This window comes from Dipteris shenzhenensis, chromosome 29 (genome assembly GCF_047967505.1).
Source record: "Dipteris shenzhenensis isolate YYH24624 ecotype China chromosome 29, Dip_SZ_1.0, whole genome shotgun sequence".
NCBI lineage: Eukaryota > Viridiplantae > Streptophyta > Polypodiopsida > Gleicheniales > Dipteridaceae > Dipteris > Dipteris shenzhenensis.
The window spans coordinates 1719784-1739360 of NC_141624.1; the positions used below are offsets into that span (position 1 = coordinate 1719784).

At 47.0% G+C, this 19577-nt stretch overlaps 1 protein-coding gene across 2 annotated transcripts in view; it reads right to left on the bottom strand.

Moving 5' to 3' along the window:
* The window catches only part of LOC147882295 (hydroxyproline-rich glycoprotein family protein), a 53452-nt gene extending 37829 nt beyond the window's left edge, over window positions 1-15623 (bottom strand). For both annotated transcript variants that reach the window (XR_015543858.1, XM_087400389.1), the window contains exons 1-2: window positions 14604-15623; window positions 12581-14470 (exon numbers count right to left, since the gene is read on the bottom strand). Coding sequence is in view for 1 of the 2 variants with exons in the window: in XM_087400389.1 (XP_087256515.1) it covers window positions 12581-14470; window positions 14604-15501 (2788 nt within the window). In the remaining variant the exon portion in view is untranslated. The remainder of the gene's footprint in view (window positions 1-12580; window positions 14471-14603) is intronic.
* Between the last annotated feature and the right edge of the window lie 3954 nt (window positions 15624-19577).

Here is a 19577-nt window from a genome sequence, read left to right on the forward strand (position 1 = left end):
TTTGAAGAGGCCGAAATGGCCTCCCCTTGGTCGGTTTTTGGGCCAGCCTGCTGGCCTATGTAAGGCCCCATATGCTTGGCCTTTGGGCTGCTGCTGGCTGGTCCTGGTACTGCTGCAAATGCCCCCGCATGGGCCCATGGTGCTGGCGCAATCCTCCACGCAGGGTGCTGCCACAGATCTGGAAGAGATCTGCCTCAAAACAGCCAGGTTCTCTCAGCCCTTATCCCCCTATAGTCTCCTGCCCCCTTGTCCCCTCGAATCGGGGGCTCACAAGTGGGGCACTGACACGACCCCAGCACTCTTGAAAACCCTGATTTGCAAGCAAACACAAGAATACACCAAATGTGAGGAAACTGAGCAGGCTGCTCACCGCCCACCCACGACATCTATGGGATGCGATCCCGAATCAGGAGATGTCCCCTCCCAGCCACGAGCTGAGCTACTGGCACAAACTCCCAACCAGATCCTAACCAGCCTGGTGTCCCATACCACCATGTGGCGCCGTGAAGCTTGGGATCTACTACTGGGCCTTGGGCTACGCTATGATGCAAGCACGCATCCGCGACTCAATCCAGGATCAAACCTAGCACCTAGGAACGAGACTTGCTCCCATCAGCTCTCTGAGAACTGAACCTCCGGGCCCCTTATATAGACTCGGGCCCCAAGCGCCAAAAATAGCAAAGACCTCTAACTAGTTCGTACCCTTGCCACTCAACCCGAGAATCAAGCCTGCCTAGCCCTAAGCCTCCCCAGGCTACCTGAGCTAGTCTTGTGTACCCAGTACACATCAGATACCAATCCGTGCACATGACATACTTCCCCTCCTCTAAGAACTCACGCCTGAGTTCACTAAAAAACCTGGGAATGTCCTTTGGAGGTTCTGTAATGTCTCCCATGTTGCATCCTCCTCAACACGATCCTTCCACTTGATCTTGTATTCCATGATAGTTACTATTACAAATCTGTCTTTCACGAAATTCAAGAATACTCTCAAGCTCGTGTGGAGTAAAAGTCAAATCTGTAACTTCTATTATTTCTTGAGGAGAAACAAGTTAATCATCCGCACCTAGTGTTAGAAATGACCCAACAGAGGGTACGCACAACGGAAGACTTATAGTAATGCCCAGGAGCTCACACAGTGTGCGTGTGGGGTGTGGAATCACAAACTTCTTTACTTAATGTGCATACAATAGATATGCAGACTCATCAATAGACAATGAACCAGCTAGATATAGAAGACACCAAAACTTATATATTTCCATCCAAAACTATGGACACAATACAAAAGAGATAGATCCAGAGTCCCACCAATGGTGTGGTCCTCTGATCTAACCACAAGGTCCTTCTCCTATCTGCCGGCTATCTCTAGACTCGAGTCCACTGCTCCACCTCAAGTGTCTGTAGACTTTCCGTCCAGTGTGTTCTTCTCCACCTTACTGCCTGTGAATCAGCCTAGGTGGGCAGCCCCTGCCAAGCTGTCTGCAGCACACAGGTCCCTGTTCCACTGCTCCAACCTGCTTGTGAATGGCTGCTCCAAAAGGTATGATGATCTCAGCACCTTGCTGCCCTAGAAGACAGCCAAGGTCCACCCTCTCCCTAGAGCTAAGTCTGCAGCACCTGTTGCACTCTCTCACCTCCTGTAGATAGGCCCAGAGAGTAGGCTTCCTGCTGCTCCTTTCTGCCCTGGAACTGCTGGTTGCTGGATAATGAATGAGGCCAAGAGCCTCTCATTATATAGGCCCTAAGGCCTGCTGAGAAACCCGACCAGTCTGTCCCAACCTGGGCCGAGTGGACAGACCAGGTTGGCTGGCCCAACCGACCTGGTTGGCTCAGCCCAACCAGCCCCAATAGGGCCCTTTACTGGCCCCACAAAATCGCCCTCCTGGGCTCTCTTTTCCAGGGCTTGCTGGCCCACGATTCCATGCAGGGGCTGAGCCCTAGATAGGGCCTGGTTGGCTGGCTTTGCCCAGCCCAACCAGCCCTCCATATGGGCTGCCATGTGCTGTTCTCTATCCCCTGCCATGTCAGCACCTGTTCACCCTGCTTTTGCTGCGCCAACCTATGCACCATCATCAGGGTCTGTTGCAGGCCCTTCGCCTGCCCACTACCCTTGCCATATGGCTCGCCATGCTGACGCCATCTGCTGGTGTCTGTTGCAGGTCGCAATCCTGCCCACAGTCCAGCCATGACTCCACGCCTTGTGTCATCCTGAAGCTGTCCTCTAAGTGCCTCATGCCAGGCCTGATCCAAGACAATGTGTCCCCGCCATCTTCCGGCACATGAGCAGCTCCTGATGCAGCCTTTCATCCTTGGGATACCCCACAAACCATGAATGCTCCAGATCTGTCCCAGATCCACACATCCAGGTAATCTCTCTTTGGGCACACATCCTGCCCTAGGTCTCCCTCCCCCACGCTCTCCTCATATGGGGGCTTATAGATGGGGAGGTGACCATTCCAACACCTAGTAACTCTTTCAGTCTACTGACATGAAATACTGGATGTACTTTAACATCAGGAGGCAATTCTAGTTTATATGCAACTGGTCCAATTCTTTTAATAACCTTGAATGGACCACAGTATCTGGGGGATAACTTCAGAACCAAACTAGTACTAGACTCTTGGATTCCTTGGGAATACACAAATATACCATCGTTTCTTCAGAGAACTCTCTAGGTGAACGATGTCTATTAGCATAAAAAATGTCCCGATCTTGGGCACTTCTAATAGACTCCTTGGCAAACTGCAACATTTCTTGCATGTCTTGCAAGAATGTCTTTGCAGCATCATTTTGGATTCCCTGTAACCCAACCATAACTGGTGACTTAGGTTGAAACCCGTACATAAGCATAAAAGGACTATAACCAGTACTCGAATGCTTGCATTGTTATAAGCAAATTCTATCATAGGGAGATAATCTTCCCATGAAGACCCTCTCTTAAAAACATATGCCCGAAGCATATCCTCAACCAATTGGTCAACCTTCTCTGTAGACTGTCTCTTAGAAACATATGTCCGAAGCATATCTTCAACCAATTGGTTGACCTTCTCTGTACTGCCATCAGATTGTGCATGATCTAAGGAACTCATACTTAGAGTAGTTTCCAACTTCTCAAAAACAAGTGTCCAAAAGTTACTTGTAAACTTCGAGTCCCTGTCCCTGACTATGTCAAAGGGCAAACCATACAGCTTCAACAATTGGTCCACAAACTCGTGAGCCAGCTAAACAGCTGAGATGGTTGTTCTAGTAGGTAAGAATCTAGTCATTTTTGTCAGACGATCCACTATGACCCAAATGGAGCCATGACCCTTGCACGTTCTAGGCAAACCGGTAATAAAATCCATGGAAATACTTTCCCATTTATTACCGAGATTTGCAATGGCTGTAATAAACCCACGCTTCGAAGGCGTTCTACCTTAGTAACCTGACAAACCCGGCAACCTACCACATAGTTTTCAATAAATGCACATATCTTAGGCCAATAAAAGGTATGCTTCACAAGAGACAGAGTCCGATGTATACCTAGATGTCCAGCACTAGGAGCATCATGACATTCCCAGAGAATCTTGGATCGAAGATCCGAAACATCTGGTGCACATATCTTTCCATTCCGGAACAACAAGCCATTCCTAATCATCCACTGACCTCCTGCCGCCTATACAGTAGGTGGCACAATCCCCGAGTCCTGGTCAACCATGGAGCTCCCATCCTGGACTTTCTGCCAATAAGAACTGAAATGACTATCAGTTGTGCAAAGCCCTCTCAAGGATTGAAATAGGTCTGAGGATATTTCCGTAAATGACATAGCATTTACAAACTTGACTCGACTTAAGGCATCCGCCACACTATTCAGCGAACCCTTTCGATAACGTATTTCAAAATCTTGCATTAACTATGTCCATCTAGCCTTTCTTCCTCTCAATTCAACCCGTCACACACATACTTGATTGACTGGTGATCGGTCAATACAAGAAACTTCGAACCATACAAGTAGTGTCTGTTGGGATATCTCAAGGTGTATGCCCCAGGCACACCTTGGGTTCTATGTGTGTGTGCTAGAGGCACAGTTAGGTGCCCATAAGCACTGTTAGGTGGTGGTAGATGCCACATAGGCTGATTGAGAGATTCCAGGAGCTGATTGAAGAGATGATTGTGGAGCTTGGTGGCTCATGTAGAGGTGCCTACATATGGACCTCACCCTTCTTCATTCTATAAGCATTCTCTTGTTTTGTGTTCAGCTCCATGCTTTCCTTTTCACTTCTCCAACATGGTATCAGAGCACTATGATCCTCCTTGAGCCCATTTATGCCATGTCATCATCTTCTTCCCCACCTCCACCTTCGTCTCCATTTTGCCCCTTTCTACCCAATCACTTGGAGGGCTGAATTCTCCTCCTACAGGCGACCTCTTCTAGAGTCCTTCTGGCTAGGGAGACCCTTCGTATAGACGACCTTCCACATGCAAGGAACTAGAGAATGATCGTCGCTGTTGGTCGCCATTCCCCGAATTTTGTCGAAGCTCTCTTTCGCGTATTCTCCTTCTCTGCTCCACCTCTTTCTAATTCCTTTTAGGGAAAGCTTTCCCATACTTTGGACTATCTTGTATCCAAGTTTGAGCAGCAATGGTTGTATATTCAAAGAGAACAGAGCCAAAAACCAATCGACATTGACGACGTTCCAGCCAACAACGCCGCGCGACATTACGCCTGACCTCTGCACTAGAGATTCGCCCATATGTGAGCTTTCATTTGAGCTAGGAAGCCCTCTTTTCTTTGCTTTGAAGAGGGAGATCCAAGCCCTCCAAGATCAGGCCTCTGTTTTGGACAGTTTTGACAATATTATGAATTTGGTGCTACATTAGATGCTACTTTGGCATTTCTGATATTTCAAAGTGTTGAATAGCATCAGTACAATTGTGGCTACAACTTTCTTTGAGGTTTCTATACCTGGATTTGCTTGGAATACTTTCATTTAGCCACCTCTATGAAGCATGCAAGTTGAAGTATCATTTCCACTATGATTTTTATTATGGAATTTGGTTACAAGTCTTTTCTACACAAAATGCTTATACTTTGAAGCTTTTCAGTTTTTTCTAGCCTTGTAAGAGAGTAGACATTGCCCATTTTGGGTTAGACCCTCTCATGGCTACCTTCTTGCATATTGATAAGTTCAATGATAAAGGCTTTCACACATGGCGAATGAAAATTAAGTTTGCATTGATGAGGGAAAACCTCTGGAGGCTTGTCAAACCTACTTCAACTTCTTCTTCAACAGCCTCTAATGCTGGAGAATCCTCAGCTCCTACACGCCCGGCACGAGATCCTGCTAAAGAGGAGAAAGCCTATGGCATTATTGCTCTTGGCTTAGGAGATGACTATATTCATCACATTTCTGATATGGAGTCTCCTTCTGAAGCTTGGCAAAAGCTTGATATTCTTTTTGGTGCTAGCTCTCACATCTCAAAATTGTCACTTAAGATTGCTTTCTTTGAATTAAAGATGGCTAATGGCACTCCCTTGGCTGCCCATGTCAATCACATGCGGAGTCTCATGACCCAACTTGCTTCTATCAACTCTCCAATCACTACGGATGATGCAATGGCAATATTGCTCAAAAGTATGCCTGAAGATTATGATCATGTTGTCACCACATTGAAAAATATTCCTAATCCTACTCTTAAAGGTCTTATTACTGCCCTTCAAGAAGAAGAAAGGCACAAGGAACTCCGGAGAGGCAATGACACAGCCTATGCCATAAATACTCAAATGGGCAAGTTTCCACCTCGCAAACATTGTGGGAAGACAAATCACCTCTCAAAAGATTGCTTCAAGATCAATCCTTGCAAATATTGTGGCAAAACAATCACCATGAAAAGTTTTGTAAGGCCAAAAAGGAAGCAACTACAAAACCAAAAACTGCCAATTTACTTTCGGTTGATGTGCCTCCACAAGATAAGGCCTCCTATGATGATTATGCTTTTTGAACCAGCTCCACATATGCTCCATATCTCTCTTTTATGTTGAGTCAAGGTACTCTGCCTGGATAGTCCTCCAAAATGAATGAAATAAACTATTGTGTTCTTTGTAAACACCTCTGGTCACCATATGATGTAGGCCATGTCGTCTGGCTTCTTACTCTCAAAAGCTACAAGTTTGCCCTCTTGAAATAAAGCTGCCCCAATCGCAAAATCACTCGCATCGGCCTCTAAAACATAGGGCTGGGTAGGATTAAGTAATGCAAGAACGGGTGCTTCCTTGATAGTTAACTTCAAGGTTTCAAAAGCCTTGTTCAATGCATCATTCCAAGAGATCGGTTGGGTAGACCTGCGTCCACGACCTTTCAATATGTTAGTCAGGGGTGCCATGATGTGTGAATAATCACGCACAGACTTCCGTAAATCCTAGAAAAGAACGAAGTTGTTTCACAGTCTGAGGAATAGGCCATTCCAAGACCTTCTGGATGCGATCTAGATCAATGCTAATACTTTCAGAAGAAATCTTGTATCCTAAGTAAATGATCTCCTTCATAAAGAAGTCGCATTTACTCATCTTAGCATAGAGCTTATGATGTCTTAGAATAACTAAGACAATCCGGAGGTGTCCAATGTAATCCTCTAGCGTTCAGCTATATACCAAGATGTCATCTAAGAACACATTTACTCATCTTGGCATAGAGCTTATGCTGTCTTAGAATAACTAAGACAACCTGGAGGTGTCCGATGTGATCCTCTAGCATTCGGCTATATACCAAGATGTCATCTAAGAACACAACAACGAATTTGCCTAGAAAATCTCGGAACAAATCATTCATCATTTGCTGGAAGGTGGCAAGAGCATTGGTCAAACCAAAAGGTAATACAAGAAACTCATAGTGGCCATACCTAGTTCGGAATGCGGTTCTATCTGTGTGTTTAGCATAGATACAGATCTGATGATAACCCGTATGCAAATTAATCTTAGTGAAATACTTCGCTCTGCCAAAAGATCTATCAAATCATCAGAATGAGGAAGAGGGTATCGATTCTTAATTGTCACTTTATTCAATCGTTTATAATCTATACACATTCTCCACGAATTATCTTTCTTCCTTCTTAAGAGGACAGGTGCTCCCCAAGGTGATTTACTTGGGCGAATATAGCCCATATTCAGATAATCTTGTAGCTGTGAAGCTAACTCATCCTCCTTAAGCTGGCTCATCCTATAAGGTGGAACACTAATAGGTTGAGCCCCAGGAACTAAATCTATGCGATGGTCTACTGCCCGTTCTAGAGGTAAACCTTCTGGCACTTGAGCAAGGAATACATCCATGAAATCATCCAACAACATTCTCAATTCACGGTGTTCAAACACGCTTAAATCATTTTTGTTATTAACAGAGACAACAAATAAAGAAAGCGGAATCAAAACACACTGATACACATCATAATGAGAAGTGTTTATTATATTCCGAAGCTGCATCGCAGATAAAATAGGTCCCTGAGAAGAGGGAATATTATCACACTGAATACAAAATTGAGTGTCCTTATCCAAAGAAGAAAGGGTATGCTCTTTTCATCCAATCCGAATATCGTGGGTTTTAAACCACTCTATTCCGATTAACAAGTCCACATGTTCCAAGTGCATGACATAGCACGTAAGAGCAGCCGTGTAGATCTGGATAGAAAGTGCCTCAATCTTGCGATCCCATAACTGCTTCCCAGCTGAAAGCTAGAAGCTGCACCTCGTAGGTGTGATCGCTAGGTATAGTGGACAGTCCCATCCTCTGCACAAGTTTGTAATTAACAAAATTGTGAGAGCTGCCCGGGTCAAAGAGAATGTGAACTCTTTGGTCCTTAACTTCTCTATAAACTCAAAAAAGATCATGGGAACCAAATAACAAATTATTAAAAGTGCAATTACAAGAAAGTGGGCAGGTAATGACATTTATAGAAATACCTGTCATCGAAACTTTGATTAGCTCCCTTAGCTTTGGTACCTGGACCCGCATGGAGCTTCGGTCCCGGTACTTGCATCTACTTCTTGCGCTTAGGACAATCATTCCTAGTGTGGCCCCGCTCCTCGCATATGAAGCAACGTCCTTCTTTCTTTGACTTCAATGTGCGGAGGAAACGGGCATGACCATTCTTCGTCTGAGTCGAGTTCTTCTCGGAGGCGTCGTCTATAGACTTCGACTCCCCGGTACCAATGGTAGACTGGAAGAACTTCCTCTTGTTCTTCCCACCCGTGTCGGGAATGGTGGTTCCCTTTGCGCTGGCCATGGTATCATCATAGATGCGCACGTAATTCATGGCCTCTTGCAAAGTGGTACACTTGTTGTTCTTGATCTGTAGCTTGTACCAGTCAGGCAAACCTTCCACAAAGAAACCTAACAAGGTCACTGGATCCATCTTTGTAGCTCTGGTCTACAAATCCCGAAACCTCTGAAGATAAACCTCAAAAGTCAGATTCAGCTTGGACATATCAAGGGCTTTGAGCTTGCCTACGATATCGTAATCTTCCTCCTCCTTCAGAAACTCTTTCCTGAAGACCTCTTCGAATTCTATCCATGTTAGAGGCTTGGGTCGAAGTTCCTTCCACCACAATAAAGCCTTCCCTGACATATATCCTGCTGCAAGCTACATTTTCATGTCATCTGGGTAAGGGTGAAACTGGAAGTGTACTTGCCACTTGTGCAACCAAGTGTCAACCACCTCCTTGATACGAGACTTCTGATCTCCGGATAAGGATCTGGAGTGATGTTCGGACCTAACACTGAAGCCAAGGCATCCACATGCGTGAGCGCCTGAACAGTGCTAGTCAAAAGTGAGAGTGAAGTCTGAATCCCTTGGAGTTGCTGTGTCAACCCCATTTGATTCGTATTAACCCGCTCAAACTTTTCATCGAGAGCAGTGGTGAATTCACTGAAGGCAGTCTTCATAATCAAATCATCGTAGAGAGCCTGGTCATCATCCGCATGGTAGTTCATATCCTGGTCTCCCATCGCAAGCCCGGGGTCTACGGAATCAGCCATGACTGAAATCTGATCTGAAAAAGAAGATAGGCTAGAGAAGAGAAACAAGCAGGTGGCCTCGGAGCTAGGAGGTAGAGACGAAGTGAAAGCTGGCCAAGGAGGAGACAACGGAAGAAGGGAAGACTAGCCAATGAAGAAGGTAGGCTGGGCTGAGCTGACAATCCGCTCGGATTCCTGGAACCCAGACTCCCGCTCCTGGCTGTCCGTACGGATTTCTGCAGCAGGCCATACAGCATTTCTGGCTCCCAAGCGTGAAGATGTAGAGGGGCTGGAAGGTTGTGCAATCCACAGGCTAGGAGAGAAGGCAAGGTGGCCGAATTAATAACGGGAGAGCAGGCTTTTAGTAAAGCCCTGCTTTTCAAAAGCTCACCCTCCAAAAACGGAGGGATAGTGCTTTTTTAAGCCTCTAGGCCCCTCCGAAAAGCATATGGCCGAGATTGCGATCTAGCCCTATCCTGCAATGCACCTTCCTGCACTCCTCTTCTACATGCCATCACGTCCCCTGAGCAGCCAGCCACCCACGGAATCCCCCTTGGTTCGCCCCAGCTCTACGCTCTCTCACAACTCCCTTCTCACTCCTCTACTCGGACCTCACTACCTCATCCTAGCTACACCTCTCTCCCTCTCTCTCAACCCGTCACATCTTGCAACGAAATCACCCTTCACTCTCTCTCTCCTTCCTTCTATCCCGATCCAGTACCACTTCCCTTAAACGATGAACCAGCAATCACTTGCAAGGCATGAACATGAATTTCAAATATCTTTCGCTTCCTGGAAGGAACGGGGCTCCTCAAGCTGAGCCACCATAGCATAGTTCACGGAGGGAGTCTTCATGTTGCGTTGAGACCACCGCACTCCAAAACTACTCTTGAGAATGTCCGTGACTTGTGAGTCTGCTAAAGTCTTCAAATACCACTGAGGTAGCTTCTTCTCTGACGCTTGGTTGGTTTGGATACTAAATCCTAGGTGTCATTTTTCAAAATGGCATGCATCTCTGCCTACATGGCTTCGTGCCATTTTGGAATATCCTTCACTTCCTAGAAGGAACGGGGCTCCTCAAGCTGAGCCACCATAGCGTAGTTCACGGAGGGAGTCTTTATGTTGCGTCAAGACCGCCACACTCCGGAACTGCTCTCGGGAATGTCCGTGACCCGTGAGTCTGTTAAAGTCTTTAAATACCACTGAGGTAGCTTCTTCTCTGATGGAGGTGCCTTTGCTGGAGTCGCCTTGGGAGCCGGTCCTGGAACAACATGCTCCTCCTCCTCCTCCTCTTCAGTCATCTCCACCTCTTGGATGGTGACCTTGGGATAATGAAGGAAGTTCAAGAACCTCTTCTGCTATCGGTGGCTTTGACTCCTCAAAGATCACGTCTCTGCTGATAAGGATCTTCTTCTTTTCCAGTCAATAGGCCTTGGATTCTTCACTGTATCCCACAAAGATACATCGTCAACTATAGGAATCAAGCTTTGTCCGCTCATCTTTATGCACATGAACAAATGCATTAGAACCAAAAATCCGTATATGAGATATCGTGGGCTTCTTACCATAGTAAGCTTCATATGGAGTCTTGTCATCAACAGCCTTGGTCTTGGTTCTGTTGAGGATGTGAACGGCGATGTTCACGGGTTTGAGAGATTCCTCCCTCGCAACATGGTCAAACCTGTCTCTGTGACGGTCATGTGCTTCCTCTCACCAACTCCGTTCTGCGGAGAGTTCAAGCTGTAGTGAGCTGTCTCTTGATCCCGTGCTTCTTGCAAAATCCATTGAACTCGGTAGAAGTGAACTCTCCCCCTATGTCTGTGCGGAAGGCTTTGATTACCTCCCCGCTCTCCTTCTCTCACTGAGCCTTCCAATCTTTGAATTTTTCATAAGCCTGAGACTTCTTGGCCAGGCAGAATACCCACGTCATGCGACTAAAATCATCCACAAATAAAAGAGAATACCGCGAACTTGCGAATGAATTTATTGACATCGGGCCGTAGATGTTGGAATGAACCAACTCGAGCAGCTTCTTGGCCCGTGATGAGGCCTCCTGTGGGAACTTGTCCATGTGTTGCTTGCCCTCCAAGCAAGCCCTGCAAACACGATCATTGCCTGCAATCGGTGGAAGTCCATCCACCATCTTTGACTTCTGCAATCCACAGATGTGGGCAGACAAAAGCTCAAAGATGAGCATACAACCAGCCAAGAGATGCTGGACCAAATCCTCTGTCTACTCCTCTCCCAGCACACTTGCCGGTGCAAGGCTGGTCTGTGCAGCTGATAAGAAATAAGGAGGGAATGGAGCCCTTTTTATAGGATGGCCTGGTGACCTCAAACTGACCGACTAGGCCAGTCGGCTGCAGCCAACTGCACCGACCTCTGAAGGGGCCAAAATGGCTGCCCCTTGGTCGGTTTTTGGGCCGGCCTCCTGGCCTATATAAGGCCTTATATGCTGGGCCTTTGGGCTGCTGCTGGCTCGTCCTGGTACTGCTGCAAATGCCCCCGCACGGGCCCATGGTGCTGGCACAATCCTCCACACAGGGTGCTGCCACAGATCTGGAAGAGATCTGCCTCCAAACAGCCAGGTACTCTCAGCCCTTATCCCCATATAGTCTCCTGCCCCCTTGTCCCCTCGAATCGGGGGTTCACAGGTGGGGCAGTGACATTTCTAACAATCTTAAGGGTTATCATATTTTCTGTGACTTGCCCTGACACTAGGAGCTATTAGATTAAAGAAAAGACAAAATTAAGGACGTTAACTATATCGAAAGGAAAGCCATGGCTCCTGTGACTGGATCTAACCCTGGCTGAGGGTTTAGCAGCTCCTGAGACTGCCCTGTGGTCAAGTAGATCTGTTCGATGACCGTGGCATTGATAGAAGGATAGATGGACTGTGGAGACAATGGCAATTTTTTTAAATGAATGCCTAGGGGCTACCGACACTTGGGACTGGAAAACAAAACACTGCCTACTGATGTATGAGCTTTCCGAGCCATATTGTATGGAATATGGTCATAGAGAGGTAGCATCTCAACAACGTGGAAAGGGGCACATATGAACATTGGTGATCAATAAGTGGTGGGGTGGACTTATTATGCTCACCTCCGCAATTGCCTTTTTCACTACTCTATAATCCAAACACCCGCTTGCTGTCCACAGCTAAGTATTCACCTCATTTGGCCCTCAGTTACAATTGCATTCTATCGAGCCCTACTTCAACCCTCAAAGCCTCCAATGGAAAGGTAGTCAGATCAGACATCACCATTCTTATACAATACAGACGGATTCAAAAATCTCACAAAATCCCTGATGTTATGCATAGGATGAGACACAGCCCAGTGTTTACAATTCAAATTGTAGACAGGCATAAACTCTTTAGGAAAGCATTACTTTCCAACATCGAAAAGTAGAGATTCTGTAAAAAACCTTCTACAAACAGAATCGAGGTGCTACAGCTAAATAACAGCAACTTTAGCAAAACTTAAGAAAAGAATGGAGGGAACTAGGCAGTGACTGTTTTCCAATGTTGGTAGAACAGTGCACCCTTCATCAGAATACCAAAATGGGACATCAAAAGGAGAATGTTGCACCTGGTCCTGGAGAAAGCCCTTGTGGAGCAAAGGCGTACAGAAATTCTGGTTGTATAACTGGTCTGAACGTTTCACTGTAATCATCACTCCTCTCTGACTTTGGTTGCTGATCGACCTGTAAGTTCTCCATGCCCAATGCTGAGCCTTCTGAACCAGGAAAAACAAAAGAACTTTCCACCCTCTTGCCCCTGCCTGCACCCCTGCCTGCGCCCCTTCCTGCCCCCCACCCGACAGCAGATTCCTTCATCCCAAATGCCGGACGAGCCTGTGCACTAACATCAGGATGCATGAATGATGTGGGTTCTTTGGAAGAATATCCTGGCATGCTGGATCCCCCTTCTTGGCCATATGCTTGTCCCCCCTCTTCTACCATGTTGTCCAAATTCTGGAATTCATCTCCAAAATAAGGCACTTGCTCTGGCGCAGCATATTCAGTTTGTTCAGATGCAAATGCTGCATATCCAGCTTGTTCGGTACTATCCTCAAAATATGCTGGCTTTGAAAAATTATCCCCAACATTCACGGCTCTTCTTGTGGTCTCCTCTTTTGCTCCAACAGTCTGTGTCTTACTTGTACCATCACCCGGCATAATTACATCACGCATTTCTTGGTAAACTTGTGATACTCTGTCTAGCTTTCCCAGCTTCATATATGTCTGCATCAAAGTGTCATATGTTTTTGCACTTGCTCGGACTCTAGCAGCCTTCATCTCGCCATAAATGGCATCTATATCCTCCCACTTTCCTTGGGTGGAGCACTCTTCAATCCTTGCATCATAGTCCAATCCCACTTCAGGATGCAAGGGGGCTTCTGCAGAATACTGTTGGTTTGAATCAGAATAATGCCCTGTCGACTCAGATGGTTGCCCACCCCAATCATAGTAATAATCATTTGCTTCAGGAGAGACATAATCTCCACTATGTTCAGCAGCAGGAGATGCTGACCAAGAAGGTTGCCAGCTTCCACTGTCATAAAGATCTTGGCCTTGAGTCTGGTGTGGAACATCTTGAACATCTTGCCACGTATCTTGAGGCGTGCCATCATAGTACCACTGCCCCGTTTTAAAATCTGTAGGAACTTGTTGGCTTGGCGCGGGGGTAGCCATCGTTGACCAACCTGGTTGCCCACTTTCCTGCTCATATGATTCTTCATTATATGGTGTCGGAGGAACATTCTGAGTGTACCCCATTTCAGAGAAAGTTGAGTGCATTGGCTGTCTACCTGTATCATATGGAGGTTCCCTGCTCTGGGAGGCAGGAAATATCAGGGGAGAAGCTTGCCTGCTCTCACTCGGGCCTGATCCAAAGGGCTTTGGAGAAGCCTGCCTGCTGGCACTAAAGTGAGCTTCCCCGCTTGCAGATGCAGGAACCTGCCTGCCTGCACTTTGCTGGTAATATGATTCCTCATTATATGGCATTGGAGAAACATTCTGTGTGATCCCCATTGCAGAGAAAGTTGAGTGAATTGGCTGTCTACCTGTATCATAGGGAGGTTCCCTGCTCTGGGAGGCAGAAAATGTCAGGGGAGGAGCTTGCCTACTCTCACCCCTGCCTGATCCGACGGGCTTTGAGGGAGCCTGCCTGCTGGCACCGAGGTCAGCTTCCCCAGTTGCAGATGCAGGAGGAACCTGCCTGCCTGCACTATAGTAAGATTGAGCCTTTGTGTTATCGAACGACTCTCGTGTTGCCATTGCTGATGGAGGGGGTGTAACGTTATAACCCGCCCCCTGTTCCGATGTTGGGATTTGTGAAGGAGGTGACTGCCTGATTGCAGCATCGTACGATTCCGAAACAGGTGTTCTTGGATGGGAAGGCTGGCGAGATGTCGCAGTAGTAGGTGGCTGCCCCATAGCTGCACGATGGGAAGACTCTGATGGAGCAGGCTGCCAACCTGCATGCAGAAGCAATGCAAATCAAAACAAACAAAAAGAACAGCGTCCCGCCAATAAATGAGTGCTAGACCTTGGAAAGGGCAAGCTTAAAAGATGGTCGTTTCTGAGAGGAAGGGAGCTGGAACTTCAGACCTTGCCCAGTAGCAAGTCCTTTTGAGGCAGTTGTGTAATGCCAGTCTTCTTGCGCCGTGCTTGAAGCGAAACTCTGGGCTGTACCGCCGCTGTTGTCCACCTTGATTTGCTGCTCCGAAGGTACAGGCCGACCCTGATTCGATGACCTCAAAGGTTGAGCGAACCCGTATGTCTGCCTAGGTGGCGGCTGCATGCTTCTGCTGCTGAAATTTTCTTCCCGTGCCAATCCCGGACCAGAGCCTCCCATTAAAGGCGATGGAGGAGGTCCAGGATATCCCAATACAACCGTCCGCTCTTCCCCAAATAATTTCCGTTCCTCTGCTCTTGCAAAACCACTCTCCTTCTGCTGTATTTTTTTCAGGTTATCTTCCCATTTGGGAAGAACCCTTCTGTGCTCACCAGATACAGGGTCCTCGGGCTGCATTTGTGGAACAGGACTTTGAACGGGCTTGCCTCTCCCAAAACCACCAAGACCCAAAGATAAGCTCGGTTTCCTATCAGAAAGAAGAGGAGCTTCGCTCGGTCGTTGCAGGGGTGAGCCTCTCCCCAACGAGATGTTAGGCAGAAGGGGAGAGGAAGGCAAACCTTTACTTGCGCCGGTTCCACCCACAAAGCCTCTACCTGCGCCAACAGCATTTTGGCTAGCCGCTTCGCCAAGCGGGGAGGCCCATCCACCGCCAGAATTCGAGTTCAAAGGGGCTCCGTGGCCGTAGCCGCCACCTCCGACCGTGAAGAGAGGCTCATCGTCGTCGTACTGACCGCCAGACCCTCGTCCGATTCCCGATTCTCGGCCATCGCCCTGACCTCGCCCAATGCCACTGAGGGAGCGGATGGAGGAAGGGCCACGAGCTCGAGAGATCGCAGCAGCGAGGGAGCGAGGCTCAACAAGACCCCTCATCTAGAGGCTCTTGGGATTTCTAGAAGCAGCAGCTGCTGCTGTGAGAACATTGGTGGCGAAGAGCTGCAAGAGCGAGTTTGCAGCACCTTCTGGCATTCAAGCTTTGGCTTCTCTCTGCAAGGACGAAGAGCTATATGTTTATGTTCTATGATGTCTGTGTGTATACAGCCAAGTTTGATTAGTTTGCCTCATTAAACGTACGTTGCTACTTCTTTTCATTGGTGCTACCCTCTTAGTTCCATCAAAGGGCTTCCAAGGCTTTGGCTTCTTGGTTTGGGCATTGGGTTTCCAATCTCCAGGTCATAGGTTCAAATCTTGGAAGCTCAGGCTTGGTGTCCTAGCATGTGGTTGGGTGTGTGTCTGCTACCCTTGTGTGTGTGTGTGTGTGTGTGAGAGAGAGAGAGAGATGGGAGCAATGTCGGAGCTGCTGCTGCCCTGTGTGCATCTGCCTGTGCGCCCTTCTGGCTGCCCATCAGGTCTGCCCGCTCTGCCCCTGCGACCATCAGGAGCTTCCTTCAACTACGTCGCCCCTTTTTTTTGTCGCTTCTGTCCGTCTGATCCAACCGCCCCTTCTAGCTCCTCCTTTCCTCTGCTGTTGCTGTCCGCTTGTTCTAGCCGCTGTTGTCCGCCTCTTCTTGCCGCCTGATTTGCTCCCTTTTGCTGTGAATTACCCGCTCCCTACCTACGCATAACCCCTGCTACCCTCTTTCGTCCTGATTTGGGCTTTTATTGGCCCCCGACTGTCTACTCTCTTCTTCTTTTGCTATATCAGTCCTGCCCTGCTTACCTCCATGGAGGACCATATCAAAAGTTATTCTCGGAAGGACTTGTTCTGGGACCCCAAACGCCAGCAAGTTGAATTGCCTACTTCAGCCTCTGAAGATGCTCACTATGTTTTCAATATGCTCAAGGATGAATTCCACTAGAGCCGGAAGGAGTGGGCCAAACCTCCCCCGGCACTTATGTATAAGTTGAAGCTGCCCTCATTGGTTACTCCTCTCCGGAAGTTTTCTCAGCAAGCGGTTATCATTTTTTTCCCTGGGAAGTTACCCTCTGTAAATGATGTGGCTCAGTGGGTTCAGGCTTTGTTGGCAGGTTGCTTTGTTGAAGGAGTATACTTTGCTTCTTGAGGTTTTTATGAAGTGCACTTTTTGGATGCCTCATATCGTCAGCAGATATTGGAGATGTCCCCTCTATTCTATGGTAGACAAATGGTGCATGTCATGCCACGGTCGCCAAATAAGGATTATCACGGTCTCATTCGACATCACTGCCCTGTATGGGTTGAGGTAGTGGATTTTCCGGATTATATGAGGGCTGAGTTACCAAGTCTGGCAGCTACTTTGGGGCAAGTTGTATGCCCACCCCGTCCTTCGGGTAATCGAAATCGGTTTTGTGTTCTTTGGGACACAGATCACCCAACCCCTCCTATTGCAGTAGAGGTGGAGGATGTTCCCTTGGGCGAAAAATATTTTGACTTGAAATGGGGAGTCTTTGCAGGTGCTTGTTTTACTTGTCATAAGTTTGGCCATCTAGCTTCACAGTGTCCTTCAGTCCTGCATCAGCTCCCACCCACGGCTATTGCTCCAGAAAATACTACCCCTCCAACTTATGGTCCGGGGCCTAAGGCTATGCCTAGCAAGTTGGGTGATGTGACATCTAAATCTGCTCTTCCCAAGGAAAGTGTGATACATGTTTCAGCCAAGCAAAAGGATAAGGGAAAGGGCAAAATTCCAGAATCTAATGCCTTTCCCCAGGGTGTCTGGCAGCAGCCCAAAAAGGTGTTTGCACTTAAGCCACGACCATTACAATCTCGGCATTGGGATGCCTCTACTTCCACCCCTGGCCAGGCCTCTACCCCTGCTGATAGCTTGACTTCTTGACTGTGGGTTGATGTGCTCAAGAAGGGTATTCCTGTATGTGACAATGATGAGGACGATAGAGCTATTGATCTAGGAGGCCAGGTGGATGTCGATGTCATGGCTGATGCCTAACACCTTGTACCTTTATTGTGTTTCTCAGTTCGGCTATATATATCTCTTATGTCTGCTTCAATTACTTGCATTACATACAATGTCCAAGGTCTTTGCAATGTCAACAAGTGGAGACTTTTTTGGCACTATGTACATAGAATGCACCCTGATGTTATTTCCTTACAGGAACACAATCAACACTTGTTGGCTAGCCAGCAAGGCCACTTTGCTGGTTATGACATCTTTTATGCTGGTACAATGCACTTTTCGGGGGTATGCATGCTGGTGAAACACGATATGCAGCCCACAGTTGCTTACAATGACCCCCAAGGTCGATGGATGGTAATCAGATGCATCTGTCATGCTGATCTTTATGAAATAGCATCAGTTTATGCCTCTCAAACTTCTGTGATAAGAGCTCAAATGTGGGCCTCCCTCAAGCAATATCCATGGCTATCTAATGCCTTTTTGTGTGGGGACTTTAATAACTCGCCTACCATGCAAGACAACACCACTCACCAATCTCACATGATCCCCACTGAGCTTCGATATTGGGAGGATATGCTTTCTTCCTTGCATGCAGAAGATTTATGGCTCTCAACAAGGGATGGAGATATGGGTTATACGTACCATCATAAACTTTCACTCATTACTGGGCTCGACTTGACAGATGGTATTTGTTGCATGCTCAGCAATATGCTAGTTTTACATGTGCATTATGGGTTGATCATTCCCTCTTGCTGTCTGATCACTTTCCAGTATGCGTGGCATTATCTATAGCACGGTTGACGGATGATATGCCTTTTTTTGGTCGTCGTCTACTCCATATTAACAGTGCTTATTTGCTTCATCAACAATTTCAAAATATAGTGAGAGTGGCTGCCCGCCCCCTCCTCTTACATGCTCAGGAGGATATGGATTTTTCTTGGATCAGTCTTGCACATCGCCTGCAGGCTGTTATTCAAGATTATGGATGGAGTCACATGGAGAACCTCCGGCTTAAGCTGAAATGGGCCCAATCTCACAAGTAACAAATGGATGTAATCACCTCTTATAGGCAGCTCACTTCCTCTGAACAGGATTCTTGGGCTTATGCGGTGCATATCATCCATCAAAATGATCTTCGCAAATTAAAGAAGTGGCAAATCCGAGTTCGCATGAAACCCCTTTTGGATAAGGGTTGCTCCTCCAAGGCCTTCTTTAAAAGTTTGCATGTGGATCGGTGAAAGGAGGATATTTGTAGGATCAGGCAGGATGATGGCACCTGGACCACCTCCAAATCAGAATTGGAATCGCAATGCTCTAGTCATTTTCATTATCTCTTTTCTCCTCAGCCTGATTATTCGATGCAAGTGAATGCAACTAGGTCTCAATTTCTTATGCATGTTCAGCCTATATTGTCTTGGGAACAGGCTCATGCATTGGAGCAGCCATTTATGCTTAATGAACTAGATGATACTTTGAGTCATTTACATAAAGGCAGCTCCCCTGGTTGGGATGGATTGACTGTTGAACTTTTCCTTGCATTTTGGGATGATCTCAAGGACACTCTTCTTCTTATGATCAATCATGCTTGGGCAGAACAATCTCTTCCTTCTTCTTGGAAGCATGGCCTTGTCAAATTGATCCCAAAAAAAAGGTTGTGTGAGACAATGGCTGATTGGCGGCCCATATCTCTTATGCCAGTCATTTACAAACTCATTGCCAAGATGATTGTCCTTAGGGTTTGAGTTATCTTGCAGGCAGGACTTCATCCTAGGCAGTATGGGTTTGTTTTCAGAAGGCAGATTACTGACAATATCTCCAATGTTTTGCTTGCAATTGAGTATGCCAAATATTCTAAACAAGATGTTCTCATTCTGCAAGTGGACATTGCGAAAGCATTTGATACTGTCCATTGGGATTTTATTTCTCAGACTATGCATAAATTGGGATTTGGCCCTTGGCTGGTTCATGTTATTTACTGGTTGTATTCTCAAGCCACTGCGCAGTGTCTGCTTGGTAGTGGGTTGTCAAGGACATGGACTATGACCCACTTAGTGAGACAGGGATGCCCTCTTAGTGCGCTACTGTATGCCATTGCTACTCATCCGTTATTGTTGC